General features: G+C 41.0%; 1 protein-coding gene across 7 annotated transcripts in view; it reads right to left on the reverse strand.

Moving 5' to 3' along the window:
• Positions 1 to 16109, reverse strand: part of ABCB11 (ATP binding cassette subfamily B member 11) — a 101258-nt gene that overhangs the window by 69567 nt on the left and 15582 nt on the right. Inside the window, exons 2-8 of one of the 7 annotated variants that reach the window (XM_013969127.2) lie at positions 15370 to 15419; positions 13899 to 13920; positions 12018 to 12143; positions 10596 to 10647; positions 9579 to 9817; positions 2034 to 2121; positions 647 to 780 (exon numbers count right to left, since the gene is read on the reverse strand). In XM_013969127.2, coding sequence (XP_013824581.2) covers positions 647 to 780; positions 2034 to 2121; positions 9579 to 9784 — 428 coding nt within the window. In that variant the 5' untranslated portion in view covers positions 9785 to 9817; positions 10596 to 10647; positions 12018 to 12143; positions 13899 to 13920; positions 15370 to 15419. Of the gene's footprint in view, positions 1 to 646; positions 781 to 2033; positions 2122 to 9578; positions 9846 to 10595; positions 10648 to 12017; positions 12144 to 13898; positions 13921 to 15369; positions 15485 to 16109 lie in introns of those variants that run through there. The other 6 variants (XM_013969130.2, XM_005676007.3, XM_013969141.2 and 3 more) reach the window with 6 other exon arrangements.

A 16109-nucleotide genomic window follows, 5' to 3' on the forward strand; every position in this document is an offset into this window, starting at 1 on the left:
TAGGAAATCCCATGGACAGAGGAGCCTGGCGGGCTGCAGTCCATGGGGGTTACACAGAGTCGGACATGACTTAGTGACTAAACTACAACAAAGTATTTAGAAATAAACTGGATTTAAATCCAATTTTCAGTTTAAATCTGTCTCAAATTATTTTGAATTTTTTGCTTTTGTTTTTATGTGCAGAAATTACATCAACAGACAAAGCAAGATATTAATAATTCATTCTGATTGTATCATTTTCCTTATGGGGACATAGATTGTGACATCCCTCAGTTTCTCCTTTCAAGGCCAAATAACCCTACTTCTTTAAAACTGTCTTCTATAATACATAATAATTTGATAAACCATTACCTATGAAAAAGTCATGCTTCCTATAAAAGCCCAACTTAAGAGACAAAATGCAGCAAAAAGAAGTGAAAATGTTTCTGCAATTGTCATTAATGTAGAAACAAAAGTTCCATTAGAGAAAAATCACACGTCCATTAAAACATCCTACCAGGGATTTACCTGGCAGTCCAGTGGTTAAGACTCCATGCTTCCACTGCACGGTGCATAGGTTCAATCCCTGGTCAGGGAACTGGAGCTCACATGCCCTGTGGTGCAGGCCAAAAAAAGAAAAAGAAAAAAAATCCTACCAGCCACTTACTCAGAAAATCTTGTATTCAGCTCTCCCACTGAATTGCAGTCAAACCATCCAATTTCCATCCTCATTATGCTCCTAAAGTAAAATTTTCTCATTTTCTGTATCTGACGAGCTGCAGCAATTACCCAAAAGCATATCTGGAAATGGAGCAAGGAATATTTAGCATTGTGATAAGAACAGGCATTAATTCCTTCTCTTTTCATTAGAAAATACTTTCACTAGAACAACTGAAAAAAAGAGGTAAGTAATTCAAAACATGCCTCTTGTTCAGAACTAAGGTGTGAGCTCTGACATCTGCAGCTGAGAGTGGAGACAGGTGGAACCCTGTGAACAGGGAAGCCGGAGACTTGGGTTTGAATCCAGCTTGACCACTTCCAGAGTTAACCTTATTAACTGTCACTCTCCTCATGTGTAGAAGGCTCATCACACCAAAAGTAAATTTTTGCTCTTAAATCACTACTTTTGCATGCCACTTCCAAGTAAAATTTTCTCCTGAGAGGCCTGCCAATAAGCATGCGTACATAGTTTTCAGCCCTGGAGGAGGGCATGGCAATCCACTCTGGTACTCTTGCCTGGAGAATCCCATGGTCAGAGGAGCCTGATGGGCTATGGCCCAAAGGGTCACAACAAGTCAGACATGCCTGAAATGACTTAACATGAATGCCTGCAGCTTTCAAGCTCTTGGACAATGATTTTCAGAAAAAAGTAAGACAAAAAGTATGATGTAAGCAGAGAATCTTGCCTACAGTTACCCTCCCAAGCAAAAGAAGCCTGTCATTAAAGCTTTAGTGCCAGGATGGTGGGGGGGCGGGGGGGCGTGAGGATTAAGTCATTTCTCTTTATGACTAAAACTGACTTCCTGGAATTCATAAGTGAATGGAGAGTAGGGGGAATTTATTATTTTCTCTACATGAGAAGGCAAAAGATAAAATGTTTTCCTTCCTTAGTAAGAGTTAAATAACACCAAGCCCTCCCATAACTGAAATCTAGAATATGGGTTCAGTTTACAGAATTTGGGCTGGAATTCAAGAGAAAAAAGAAAGTCAAGCTTGCTTTCCTCCAATTCCCCACATCCGCTTTCCACAGGGACCCAGTCTTCCCGTATGAAAACATCCACCACTATTTATGAGTTTAGAAGAGAGAGTGAAGCAGGGAGGGCAGGGGAGGACAAGACACTGAAGCAGAATGTCTATTCTCTACCTTGCTATGCAAGTGCCCATATCCTCCTCCCCAGCTGAGAGGAAAAATTCTTTCCATCCTCTTCATCCCCCTGAAATAAAACTGTAGTCCTTGGGGGTTCTGAATAACTTTAAAGAACACATTTGGCATTTCATTGTCATGTCTTTGAACCCAGATGTTGATCTATAAATAAAATGCAAGTGTCACTAACTTGAAAATATCCCGTGACAAGCACTCCGACAGCAACGCCAGCATAGTAACTGGCAAAGTTGACCATTTCGGATTCAATGTCCAGAAACCTTCAAAAGAGGGGGAAAACTGGTAAGACTCACAGGTACCAAAGATTACCTTTGTGCAAACAGAGGATTTTAAAATACACATATTATATATTTAAAATATACACATTGTATGTTACATACATATTGTAAATAAAATGGATAAAGCATTTTATCTGTGTAGAATTACAGTCAATCCAAATCCCCAAACAGACCTCACGGTACCCATCATAGCAAACATGCCTACCTCCTTCGTGTTTACAGGTAGAGATGTGAGCATTGTGTAGTAATTAATAGGCAGTTGAGGGAAGACAGAGGACCCTAGACGGCAGCCAAGAGCTCTGTCCACTGAGGCCCATTTCACTCGTGGTCATTACTACTGAAAGCACAGTCACAGCTGGAGAAAGATTTCAAACAGCCAGACCAGTGTCTGCAAAGGCACTGGTAGAGAGAGGTGTGCTGTGAATCAGGAGGCTTATGTTACCTACTCTAGGTAACAACTTTTCAACTCCTTCCTCTCAGAGTAACAGTGGGAGAAATGTGTGTGTCATCCTTCCCATTGTTTTGTTGTTGTTTAGCTGTTAAGTTGTGTCCTACTCTTTGTGACCCCATGGACTGTAGACCACCAGGTTCCTTTGACCATGAAATTTTCCAGGCAGGAATACTGGAATGGGTTGCCATTTCCTTCTCCAAGGGATCTTCCTAACCAAGGGATTGAACCCACGTCTCCTGCGTTGGCAGGCAGATTCTTTACTGCTGAGCCACAAGGGAAGCCCCTGTCATCCCATAGAGAGAGAAAAACAATTTCTTCACCAAGTCTTTCTGCTGACCACAGCCCAGAAAACTTTGCTCTCTAGGACAATCTCTAAGGTTGAAGTCAAAGAACTTGTGAGGAAGCAAGGAAACTATACAGCATTTTTCCATCAAAGCTATCACATTGTGAAACAGGGTTTGGAATTGGCAGGGGCAGGAAGGAAAGAAAAAAATGATTCTGAAATTGCTTTTGGGAAATAAGTTTTATCACTGGAAAATTAACACTTTGGTTGATGTTACATCTGAGTCACAGAGACAAGCTAGATATCCATTTCTTTAGAGAATCAGAAAGCAGCCTCTTTAGCCTAGAAGTTCTCATTCTACCAGCTTTCTGCTTCTATCAGCCTTCCTTTTGTGACCCAAGTTTGAATTGTTCTTTCCCTATACTGAATTCAGACCAAGTATTTAATTATAATTTATTTAATTCAGAACAAACTATTATTCCATGGCAGATTTTATTGCCATTTTGCACTATTATTCAATATTTTTATTGAATCTATTTATTTCGAGTATATTCTTGTTTCTCTTGCTAGTAAACTGTGAGTGACTTGAGAGCAAACACTGCTTGCTTTCACTGCCGAGGCCTGATACAATATGTTACACATAGTAGGTACTAAATTGTTTCTAGATTTTTCCTTCACTTGAAAAATACTAAAGAGGAAGGAAACAACTGCCTTAGGCTACCCTTCTGACAGTCTCCAAACCAGCTAATATGTCTGTGTTTACCACATTCCTAGTTTTTCTCGACGATTTAAGGGGACCCCTAGAGTGAACAAGATCTAGAAAATCATAAACTTATATACAAGTATCCGCAATCAGAGGCCTTTTCAAAACCTAAATTTCTACAAAGATAGAGTGTATACGGTAGTATTATGAGTATTATATATATTGTCACCCTGCTTATTTAACTTCTATGCAGAGTACATCATGAGAAATGCTGGGCTGAAGGAAGCACAAGCTGGAATCAAGATTGCCAGGAGAAATATCAATAACCTCAGATATGCAGATGACACCACCCTTATGACAGAAAGTGAAGAGGAACTAAAAGGCCTCTTGATGAAAGTGAAAGAGGAGAGTGAAAAAGTTGGGTTAAAAGTCAACATTCAGAAAACGAAGATCACGGCATCCGGTCCCATCACTTCATGGGAAATAGATGGGGAAACAGTAGGAACAGTGTCAGACTCTATTTTTTCGGGCTCCAAAATCACTGCAGGTGGTGCTTACAGTCATGAAATTAAAAGACATTTACTCTTGGGAAGGAAAGTTATGACCAACCCAGACAACATATTAAAAAGCAGAGACATCACTTTGTCAACAAAGGTCCGTCTAGTCAAGGCTGTGGTTTTTCCAGTGGTCACATATGGATGTGAGAGTTGGACTGTGAAGAAAACTGAGTGCCAAAGAATTGATGCTTTTGAACAGTGGTGTTGGAGAAGACTCCCTTGGACTGCAAGGAGATCCAACCAGTCCATCCTAAAGGAGATCAGTCCTGGGTGTTCACTGGAAGTACTGATGTTGAAGCTGAAACTCCAATATTTTGGTCACCTAATGTGAAAAGCTGACTCATTTGAAAAGACCCTGACACTGGGAAAGATTGAGGGCAGGAGGAGAAGGGGATGACGGAGGATAAGATGGTTGGATGGCATCACTGACTCAGTGGACATGGGTTTGGGTGGACTCCAGGTGTTGATTATGGACAGGGAAGCCTGGCGTGCTGCAGTTCATGGGGTCACAAAGAGTCGGACACAACCAAGCAACTAAACTGAACTGATGAGTAAAGATTTCTAATGTATAAATGAGTGCATGCTCTTGGTTTTCTGTTTGTGAAATAAAATTTGTGTGTCCCCGAAACAGAAAACTATGAGCATTTGTCAAAAAGTTTTACTTAGGTTCCTTGGAATGCATTTATTCTATAGACTATGTAAGCAGAGGTGAGAGAGTGCCTGTCATGAAAAATGCAGCTGCCAGTCATGGACGAAGGACCCATTGACTTAGCTGTGGGATTTACTGGAGCAAAGTTCAGGAAAATTGCATCACTGTTGGGGGGTGTGGATAGGAACATGTGTGGTTTGTGGTTCTTCTCACTCACGAGGCACCCCAGAGATGAATCATTAACTCAGTTTTATTTATTCTGGGAAGAATCATTAGAGTTTTAAAGACTATTTGGGAATATTTCTGGGACAACAGGGCAAGCCTATCAGAAAAACTGTTGGAAGGAAAACAGGAGATTGACTTGGATCCTTTGACTGCACATCAGACTCTTTATCATCTGCATGGTGGAAAACTATCGTGATTATAAAATCTTAGAAAGTATTCTATAAAGTTTATAGGTGATTTGAGTGTCTTTCTTTTTAACAGCAAAACTGACATATGCCTACTTGAGTGAATTAAGATTGCTCTGACACATTTGTCAAAGAGAGAAGAGGGGAGAAAAATATCAATTAGAGGGAAAAGGTAAAATAGATGATATGAGGATTCTTGCCTTGCTTTTTATGAAAAATAAGATAAATAAAATTGAATCACTCAATGATATGAGTTTGAGCAAACTCCAGGAAATAGTGAAAGATAGGGAAGCCTGGTGCACGTAGTCCATGGGGTCACAAAAAATCAGACACGACTTAGTGACTGAACAACAGCAATGTATACCAAGGTTTCAGATGCATTGAAGATACCTAGGAGGTCTTTATGACAAGATGTATTGACTCACCAGAAGCTCTCCTTTCACTAGGGTTTTTATGAACTGTAGGAATTCATAGGGGTTCTTATGCACTGTGGACTCAGTAGCATTGACACCTTACAGCAGGTCCCCAGCCTCTGGGTCGCATATGGGTACCTCCCATTAGCTCAGTGGCAGCATTAGGTTAGAAACAAAGTGTATAATAAATGCAATGCACTTGAATCATCTTGAAACCTTCCTCCCCACACCCTATCCATGGGAAAAAAACGTCTTCCACAAAATCAGTCCCTGGTGCCAAGAAGGTTGCGGACCATTGCATTAGAGTGAATATCAGCGGCAACCCAACTGGTAGAAATGCATCCATATCCTACTTCCAAAATATCAAGGGTCCATATTCCTCAATGCGTGGGACATTGACCTATGGACAAATGATTTATTACTAGGTGAAGATGCTTTATAGAATACCCTCACACTACGCTAGCACATTGCCAGAATGGCTAATGCAATTGTGAGCTATATTACAGAGAGATTCTGCATGCCCTTTATCTAGTTTTCCCCCAGTGGTAACATCTTGTAAAACTATTGGACATTATCACAACCAGGATGTTGACTTGGATACAATGAAGAGCAGAATATTTTCTTCATTCAAAGATTCCTTATGTCGCTCTTTGATATCTACACATATCTCCATCTTTCTCACATTTCTGGAGACCAGAAGTCTGAGATCAGCTTCACAGGATTGAAGTCAAGGTGCTGGGGGGGGGGGGGGTGCACATTCTGCAAAGGCTCTAGAGGAGAATCTGTTTCTTCCTCTTCCAGCTTCAGGTAGCTACAGGCGTTCCTGAGCTTGGGACCTCACTCCAGTCCCTTATAGGCACCTTTGTCTCTTTTTCTCTCTAAAGTCAGATCTCCTTCTGCCTCTTTTTAGTAACCGTCTCTTTAGTAACCATCACGAGTAAAACTACTCGTGATTGCAGTTAGGGCTCACCTGGGTAATCCAGTATAATCTCCCCAAGATATTTTAGTTAGTTATATCTGCATAGACTCTTCTTCCCATACAGGGTAACATTCACAGGAATATCGTAGATATCTTTGGGGACCATTATGCAGCCTACTGGAGCTACAGTCAGGGCTTCCCACGTGGCTCAGTGGTAAAGAAGCCACTTGCCAATGCGAGGAGGTACAGGAGATTCAGATTCAGTCCCTAGGTCAGGAAGATCCCCTGGAGGAGGAGATGGCAACCCACTGCAGCATCCTTGCCTGGAAATCTCGGTCCGTAGGGTGGCAAAGAGTCAGACACAAGTGAGCACACATGCATGCATGGAGCTACAGTCAAGACATAGATAATAACAAGTGTTGGTGTGAGTGTGAAGAAACTGGACCCCTCACACATGTGAAGTGTTAGTCACTCAGTCATGTCCGGCTGTTTGTGACCCCATGGACTGCAGCCCACCAGGCTCCTCTGTCCGTGGAATCCATTGGGCTCCAGCCACCACTCCTTGCTACTCTTGGCCACCACTGACCTCGGGTGTGGGGTAGCTCCTCCTTTCCTTCATTCATTCTTCAGTTTATCTAATAAATATTTATGAGCACTTGTTACCTTGAATATGTCTCAAATGCTGGTCCCTCTAACATTTATTTCCAATTTTGAAGGCATTATAGGATATACTTTCAGGATCTTTCTATTGAGTTTATTTTCACGAGTGTTATTAATTTATTGTTTTCCAGTCACTCAGTCGTGTCTGACTCTTAGCGACCCCATGGGCTGCAGCATGTCAGGCTTCCCTCTCCTTCACTATCTCCCAGAGCTTGCTCAAACTCATGTCTATTGAGTTGATGATGCCATCCAACTGTCTCATCCTTCATCACCCTCTTCTCTTCCTGCCCTCAATATTTCCTAGTATCAGGGTCTTTTCCAATGAGTCAACTCTTCTCATAGGATGGCCAAAGTTTTGGAGCTTCAGCTTCAACATCAGTCCTTCCAGTGAATATTCAGGGTTGATTTCCCTTAGGATTGACTGATGTTATTAACAACTGGGGTCTTTTTACATATGTAAGTCTGAATGGATTTTTTTTTCAAAGGGGGAAGTGATTAGTTCACATTTTGTAGTCATATCACTCTGTAAATATCAGTTCAAGTCTTCTGTTCTCCAACATAAATGAAAGAAAATAAAAGATTGTCATTGTGAATCCCCTGGGTGTCCAGTGGTTAGGACTCTGCAGCTACACTGCAGAGGACTCAGGTTCAATCCCTGGTTGGGGAACTAAGATCTTGCAAGCCACATAGCACACATAAAAATATTTTAAAGACTGTCATTGAAGACAGTCTCTCTTTTATACAAATTGTTATATTACTTCCAAATTTAGAAGAGAAATATATACATTTATATGTTGGAAATTTATTTCTTATGAGTAGGCTTATTTTTTAAGGGTAATTCCGTATATTGTATGTTGTCCTGTACTTTTCTGTCAAGTGCTAACCAGTTTGTAACTACATACTTATCTTCATGATCATTGATTTCATGATGGTCTCACCAATGAGACATGAGCTCCATAAAGATAAGGACCATTACTCATAAGATACCACTACTCATAAGATAAATGTGTAGCCTTTATGCTTACACATTTTCCTGGTATATAACTGGTGTTCCAAAAATTTTGGTTGAATGGGTAGATGAATGAAAGATGCTAACAACAAATATTATGGAAGAACATCAGTAATTTAGAAGGATTTGTCATAATCTGGAATCAAGCCGATAGAAAAATTTTTAAATGGTGGAGAATCACTTGAGGGAGCCATTCCAAGTGTCTCTCTAGCCAGGATGTGCCCTGCTCTTGATTCTTGAACCTGAGTGAGTTTATATGTGAAAATGATCTTGTTCTGGCCCTGAGGCAGCATGAGGCAGGCTGCAAAGTCCTATGACAGTGAGTCAACCCTGCGTATACTGCAGACTCACTGATTACGTGGTCAGGCTTATCACAGACAGAACAGGAGCACAGTGAGCTCTGGCTAATTCTGCATGGCTATCTTCTGTTCCTAGCACCACGTCATTCTTTCACAGCAACTCAACTGCTAGTTGAGGCCAGTGACCCCTACTCCAAGTCCGAGAGCACAGGAATGATGAAATTCCCGTTGTAGAGAGAAGACTGGCGGTCAAGTGGGTCATCAGCCACAGCCACAGAAGCTGGGGGACAAAAGAGAAGAGAGGAAGGAAGGAAAGAGGGAAGGGGAGAAGAAAGAGGAAGGAAGGGAAAAGGGAGTCTCAGATATGAGAAATGACAAGCACTCAAGTAAAATTTATGAGTCACCTTCCAATGATATTAAGTATTGATAGTGTCATTCTCAAGCCTACAGTCTACAAAGTGTGACATTTGGGTACGTATTTAATGAGTAGTTTTCAATTCTGTATTTTGTTGCTGTTGTTGGAATTTTACAGAGTGAAGTAAGCCAGAAAGAAAAACACCAATACAGTATACTAACACATATATATGGAATTTAGGAAGATGGCAATGACGACCCTGTATGCAAGACAGGAAAAAAGACACAGATGTGTATACCAGACTTTTGGACTCAGAGGGAGAGGGAGAGGGTGGGATGATTTGGGAGAATGGGAATTCTAATATGTATACTGTCATGTAAGAATTGAATCGCCAGTCCATGTCTGATGTAGGGTGCAGCTTGCTTGGGGCTGGTGCATGGGGATGACCCAGAGAGATGTTGTGGGGAGGGAGGTGGGAGGGGGGTTCATGTTTGGGAACGCATGTAAGAATTAAAGATTTTAAAATTTAAAAAAAAATAAAAATTAAAAAAAAAACCCAGTGGAATAAGAACTTCAGGGCAGAGTAATTTATAGAAATATGTGTAAATTTGTTTCTGTTCATTCCATGTTAGATACCACTCCAGATCCTTCCTGTAAGCTTCTCTTTACAAATTTTGAATTACAAGCTAAGATATGAGCAAACAAAAAAGTAAAAACAAATAGCAGCCTACCCGCAGCGTGTCCCATTTGTCATGTTGTGGTTGAGGGAGTCGTTGGTCCACACTATGGTGTTATTCACACATGCTTTTCCGGGGATACTGAGTTCTTGTAATTCCATGTCATACTCAATAAAAACATCTGTCATTGTGCCAAAAATGAGTAGCACACCTGGATAGGCTGCTCCATGGAGAAGTGCACATAAACTCCCCATACACATCAGGCAAATGTCAGTCTTTGAAGAAAATCGAAACTTGAAAAACAAAGGATTCAGAGATCATCTATGGGTGAAAAGCAGGAGAGGTAGGAGGACTATTTAATTTTAGTTACTAGAGTCTGATAAATAGTGTTCAACACCAAGTCTTAAGGGAATCGTTTTAATTGAAATGTAGAGTTCTCACTAACACTGAAATAACGGTGCATCAATTATCCAAGTCATTAAACTCTTACGTTGTTAACTCATGTTCTTTCCTTCCTAGCCTCTAATTTATTCTCTTATGTCAAGAGCTGACTTTAGTTCTTAGCTTTTCATCCCCAACTTAGAGGGGAACAATCACTGACACTGATGCTATTGCCACGTAGATTCTCCATATGGCTTATTCAGCAATAGTAGAAATCGGCTCCCAGAACAGATATTGACAATGAAGAGCATCTGCTTGTGCCCAGAAATGTCTCCATTTTGCAAATTTGAAGAAAACACCTACACTATGGAACTTCTAAAGGCATCACAAGAATAAATATGCTTAGCATGGTTACTGTAACAATTTTCCTTACTAAAATGATCATTAAGGACTTAGAGATTATCTTCTAGAACACTTTTCTGATCTACCAGATAGAATGTGTGTGTCTAATCAGCAATATATTTCTAATTACTAATCCACATGTTGTCACATAGACAAAGTGTATGACTGAAAAAAGTGATCACTATAGTTAAGCACCTGCCAATATGACTAAAAAATTAACATTTTCTCCATGATCTGAACAACTCACAGTTGCAAAACCTATGCCATTAATCAGCATAGTTTTATTACCAATCGAAAGAAGCCAACTTGACTGCTACCACCTTTCTTCTCATCTTGTAACCTGAGGAGAAAAACACGAGGATTTACAGACCATCCGTTCCAAAGCAATGAGAAATTCTCCCTAAATTGTGATTTCATGAGTCATTCTTTAGTAAGAATGAAAGTCCCCACTGGCTGTGAAATTCTTTCCAAAACTGGTATCTTAAAAACTATTACTTTCAGATTTACCTCTTCTAGCAATTTCAGTATAGCTGTGTCTCTTGTTCAGTAGAGATTCACTGAGGTTTTTTCAGAGAGGTTTTTTCTCTCTTTGAGAGAAAGCAAAAAGTACTCTGCACCCCCAGTTGTAGTAACAAATAACTGTGGAACCTCAGCATTGACCCTTAGTTCATATCTACCTTCATTTCCTTGTGAGTAAATTTAGGTGGTTGGATTATCTAATTTATTGCGTCTAGCTCTTAAAAAGCTTGCAACTACATCAAATAGTGCTGATATGAAAAATTCAAAAACTCCCATACTTCCCTTAAAACCATATTTACTTACTATTTCTTATTCAATTTACTGCTCAGAAAATTATCCTTAACCCATTCTTGAACTTTCTAATGCCAAAGAGGTCTAATTCACCCAAGTTATCTATTCACTAATACACCTTAGGTCTTATTTCCACCAGGAACCGCTCTACTCCATTGGCTCTTAGGGAATACCCATGCATCGTGTTTTCTCACTTCCTTCCTCCTTCCATACCAGTTTGTCATCTCAGTTGAGACCCACAGTTCTTTGTGTGTTAGTTGCTCAGTCATGTCCAACTCTCCCACCCGGCTCCTCTATCTCTGGAATTTCCCACAGCAAGAATACTGGAGTGGGCTGCCATTTCTTCCTCCAGAGGATCTTTTCAACCCAGGGATCAAACCTGGGTCTCCTGCATTGCAGACAGATTCTTTATCATCTGAGCCACCAGGGAAGCCCAGTTCTTTAAACCCTCCATTTACTTACAATCACTAAATACCATCAAGATTTTCCTTCCTTGGACTTGCCTGGTGATACACTGGATAAGCATCTGCCTGTCAATGCAGGGGCGGGGGGGTTCAATCTCTGTCTGGGAAGATTCCGCATGCCTTGGAGCAACTAAGCCCGTGCATCACAACCACTGAGCCCGTGCTTGAGAGTCCACAAGCAGCAATTACTGAGGCCATGCACCTGGAGCTTTTGCTCTGCAACAAGGGAAACCACTGCAACGAGAAGCCCAGATGGAGAGAAGCCCCGCTCTCTGCAACTAGAGAAAGCTAGAGTGAAGCAGCAAAGACCTGCCACAACCAAAGAGAAAGTAAATTAAAAAAAAAAAAAAAAGATTCTCCTCCTTCTCCAGGCATTCCAGGTCCCATTGCCAGCCATTCCAGGTCCCATTGCCAGCCATTTGGACCATGCTCTCACCATCATCCTCAATCCTTTTCTTGCAGATTCATCTTTGGAAACTCCATCTCTGCGTTCAGTCCACTGTTCCTCCTTCTCCTCCTGAAGCCAGGCTGTTAGGCCCACAGAAGACAACCTCTCCACCATCTAAACAGATACCGACACCTGCTGTGCTTAGCGCTCAGCTGCCCTAAGCTTCCCTTCCAGCTCAGGGTGGAATCACAAACCCTTGCTGATACGTCCAAAGCCCTCTGTGATCTGGCCAGTTGACTCTCTTACCTGTTTCCTCCTGCTTCACTCCACCCAAGCCGCCTGGCCTCTCTGCTGACTTTCATTCGTACCAAATCTGTTCCCACCTCTGGGTGTTTGCACTTGCTATTTCCTCTCACCAAAGTGTTCTTTCTTCAGATAATAAAATGGAGAACTCCCTCACCTCCTTTATACCTTCTCTCAAAAGCTGCCTTTTCAAGGGGGCCATCCATGGTCAAAGTCTTTAAAATTTCAACTTTCCCCCCACATCATTTCAAATCTCCATTTCCATGTTTATTGTTTTTTCTTAGAAAGGGGATGATAAACTATCATTATCTACCATGCTATATATTTTATTTATTTATGGTGTTTATTATGTCTCCCTCACTAAAGGAGAGAACTCTTCAAAGGCATGTTAAGTTCCTCAAGACAGAGATGTCTGCCTATTTTTTTTTTCTTTTCTGTATCCTCAGCATCTAAACCAGTACCTGATACCCAGCAGTGCGTATGTGTGTTAGTTGCTCAGTCGTGTCTGGCTCTTTGCAACCCCATGGACTGTAGTCCACCAGGCTCCTCTGTTCATGGAATTCTCCAGGCAAGAGTACTGTAGTGGGTTGCCATTTCCTTCTCCAGGGAATCTTCCCAACCCAGGAATCGAACCCAGGTCTCCTGGATTGCAGGCAGATGCTTTACCAGGCAGATGATTCCCAGCAAGTCCTCAATTATTATTTGTGAAATGAATGAATGAAAATGGTCTCCAACCTCAACTCAACCCAAGGCACTATATTTCATTCCTCTACAGATTGTTCCTACTCCCCTCAGTGGCTTTATCAAACTTTCACTGTGATCTTCTCACTCCCCATTACCACATCTATGCAGACATAGGTTCATTTTCTCTAAAAACCAGAGTACTCATTCAACCTTCCTGCTCATCCTCTCACTGCAGCTCATTTATCTGCATCCTCCATTTCTCTGCACCCATGCCCTTTTCTATCTGTTTCCCACCCAATGAGACAAGAGTGGTTCTTCTGTCCTCAACTGATCCTACCATTCCAAGTGAAAAGCTAGTGTTGCCGCAACCACCAGCTCTCTCTGTCGTGCAGTATTAACACTTAAAACGTTTTACACGTCTTCAGCCTTTACCCTTCCACCACCTCCATTTCAGAAACGCAGCTGGCACCTCCTTATCTTCTAAATCAGAATCCATTAATCCTGTCCTCATGGCAAATTAGGGTAAACTGATTTTTGGTTTATAAGAGAATTTCAACTCTTAAAGAGAAATATCTAGTCACTACATTTTAGGTTTCTACAATTTGCTTTTGGGAAGAATTGGGATTTTTCTTCTGTAAAAAGAACCTCCTCTGCAACCATGAAACCTTACATGTCCAACTTTTCCTCTGCTTGTTTAAGTCAGAAATTCTGTGGGGTTCCTGGACATATAGGGGATATTTGAACCTAATCCGGAAGGAATATTGCCAAAGATTTTTGAAATCAAGTTATAGGATTGTTTTAAATAGAAAAGGAATGGATTATATATACCATTTTGTAGGCAGTGCAATGTATATGAAAATATTGCTTCTGCTTTGTGCCTTTTATGTGAATATTAGGGGAATTATTTTAAAAATGTGTTGCATTGTTGAAGCAGTCACTTACTTTGATTTTTTATCATTGTTATCTGTCAGGATAAAAACAATACATAAAGCAGTTAATCGTAATGACAAAATGAAACATAATCATTAATAATTTTGCTCTGGAAAAACATTTCTATGATTATTTTATTCATGGAACAACACAAAATAATTATTTGCTTTTTCACCTTTCTCTTTCTTCCTCCGTATTATAGAAGAAAACACTGTTTCACATATAGGACTGCTGCCTTGACTACATTTTCTCCAGAAAATGAAATCTTTTTATCTTCTGAATGCTAACTAAAGACCAATATTCGTACATTAGTTACAGAAAAATCTGATTTTTTTTTTGAACTACCAAATAAAATGAATACTTATTTATTGTTTGGTTTTTTAGAAACATCAGAATTTATCTACTTAAAATACAGACCATAAAATACAGACAATAAGATGTCATTGACACCCCCGTGCCAGTAGAAGCCATTGAATTGAGCCACATATTACTTTCCCCAGCGTAGGTCAGAGCAGATGGAAGGGAAGAGATGAAAGCGGGGATTCAGGGTCATGGGCATAGGGAAGCCATAGTGAAAGGAACCTAGGATTTTAATGTCAGCCATCATCATGGGACAGCACATCCTGGTTCCCCTGGCATTTTCATTTCATTTCATACAGAGTAAAGAGGCATTATAGTGTAGATAAAGATTAACCTCTCATATTTGGGAGTCAGAACTGGGTTAGGGTTACCGCTCCTTTAATCAATAGTCACGCAATCTTTGTCAAGCTTAAGACAATGTATCTAAGTCTCAGTTTCCTTTTCTATAAAATGTAAAATCATAGGACTTTTGGAAATCATCTGCCCTTACCACACTCTAGGTACTTGTGCTACGGATCCCCATCCACTTTACCTCACTCTGGCCAGCAGTGTCTTTGTACCAGTCCTCTCAGAGAGCAATGCTCACTAAATGCATATTACTATAATCAATTATAGCAATATATAAATAAAGGTAATAATAATAAAAGCATTGAAAGTGTTAGTCACTTAGTCATGTCTGACTTTTTGCGCCTCCATGGACTGTAGCCCAACAGGCTCCTCTGTCCATGGAATTCTCCAGGCAAGAATACTGGAGTGGGTAGCCATGCCCTTCTCCAGGGGATCTTCTTGACCCAGGGATCAAACCCAGCTCTCCTGCATTTCAGGCAGATTCTTTACCATCTGAGCCAGTACTAAAACAACCTCAGTCTATCCATGGAAAAAAATATTTATAGTGAGATGTTTCACTCTCCCAAGATTTATGCATTCTTACCTAGCACTCTCAGCAGTTATATTACATGGATTCTTGGGAGAAATACCCAGGTTGTGTAAGAAGAATATGAGGTAATAGTTCTACTTATTGTTGCTGAATTTTCTCTGCTCCTTGAATATCTTCACTAGTTTGTTCCACTTTTGTTTTCACCTTTTTTTGTACAAGAGACAATAAGATAAAAAGGCCACTTACATGAGCTGTCTGACTCAAAACCATGATTGTCCTCTCCAAATTTCTTCACACTGCGAAGAATTACTGAGTCAGACATAACAGTTGCAGTTCACAGCAAAAAAAAACCAAAAAAACCCTAGAAAATAAAACAAAAGAGTGACTGCAGAGGAAGACAAGATGGCGACGGAGTAGCCAGATGTGCAGTACATCTCTCTCCATGGATACATCAGGAATACACCTTCAGATGCAGAATCTCGCAGAACACTGCCTGAGAGCAGACAGGAGTCCCTGACCACTGGAAAGGAATATATAGATCCAAAACTCAGTAGGACAAAGGAAGGAAGGGGAAAAGAGGAGAATGAGCAGGACTGGACCTGCACCTGGGGTGAGGGGAACTGAAGCAGGGGTCAGATCCCCAGATTGAAGTAATCGTTTGAGACACAGGGAAAGTATTTGAGGCTGTTGGAGAGTGAAGCAGCTGATCTGTGACTGTCTGAATGGAGTGAGAACCAGACAATCCTTGCTGCAGCCGTATGTACCCTGGTCAGGGACCCAAGTATCCTGAAATACACAGCGGCTGGGAGCTGGAGCATAGGGACTGGAGAGCAATCCCAGGGTGAGGGTTGCTGTTGACTGCTGGGAGACAGCCCAGCGGGACATGAGGGAGGAGATCATGGTGGAGAATGCCTTTGGAGCAATGCTGAGTAGCCACTGAAGCAAAGCGATACTGCTGAGTCAGATGCAGGGGGAGGAGCCATCTC

Source organism: Capra hircus, chromosome 2 (assembly GCF_001704415.2).
Source record: "Capra hircus breed San Clemente chromosome 2, ASM170441v1, whole genome shotgun sequence".
NCBI lineage: Eukaryota > Metazoa > Chordata > Mammalia > Artiodactyla > Bovidae > Capra > Capra hircus.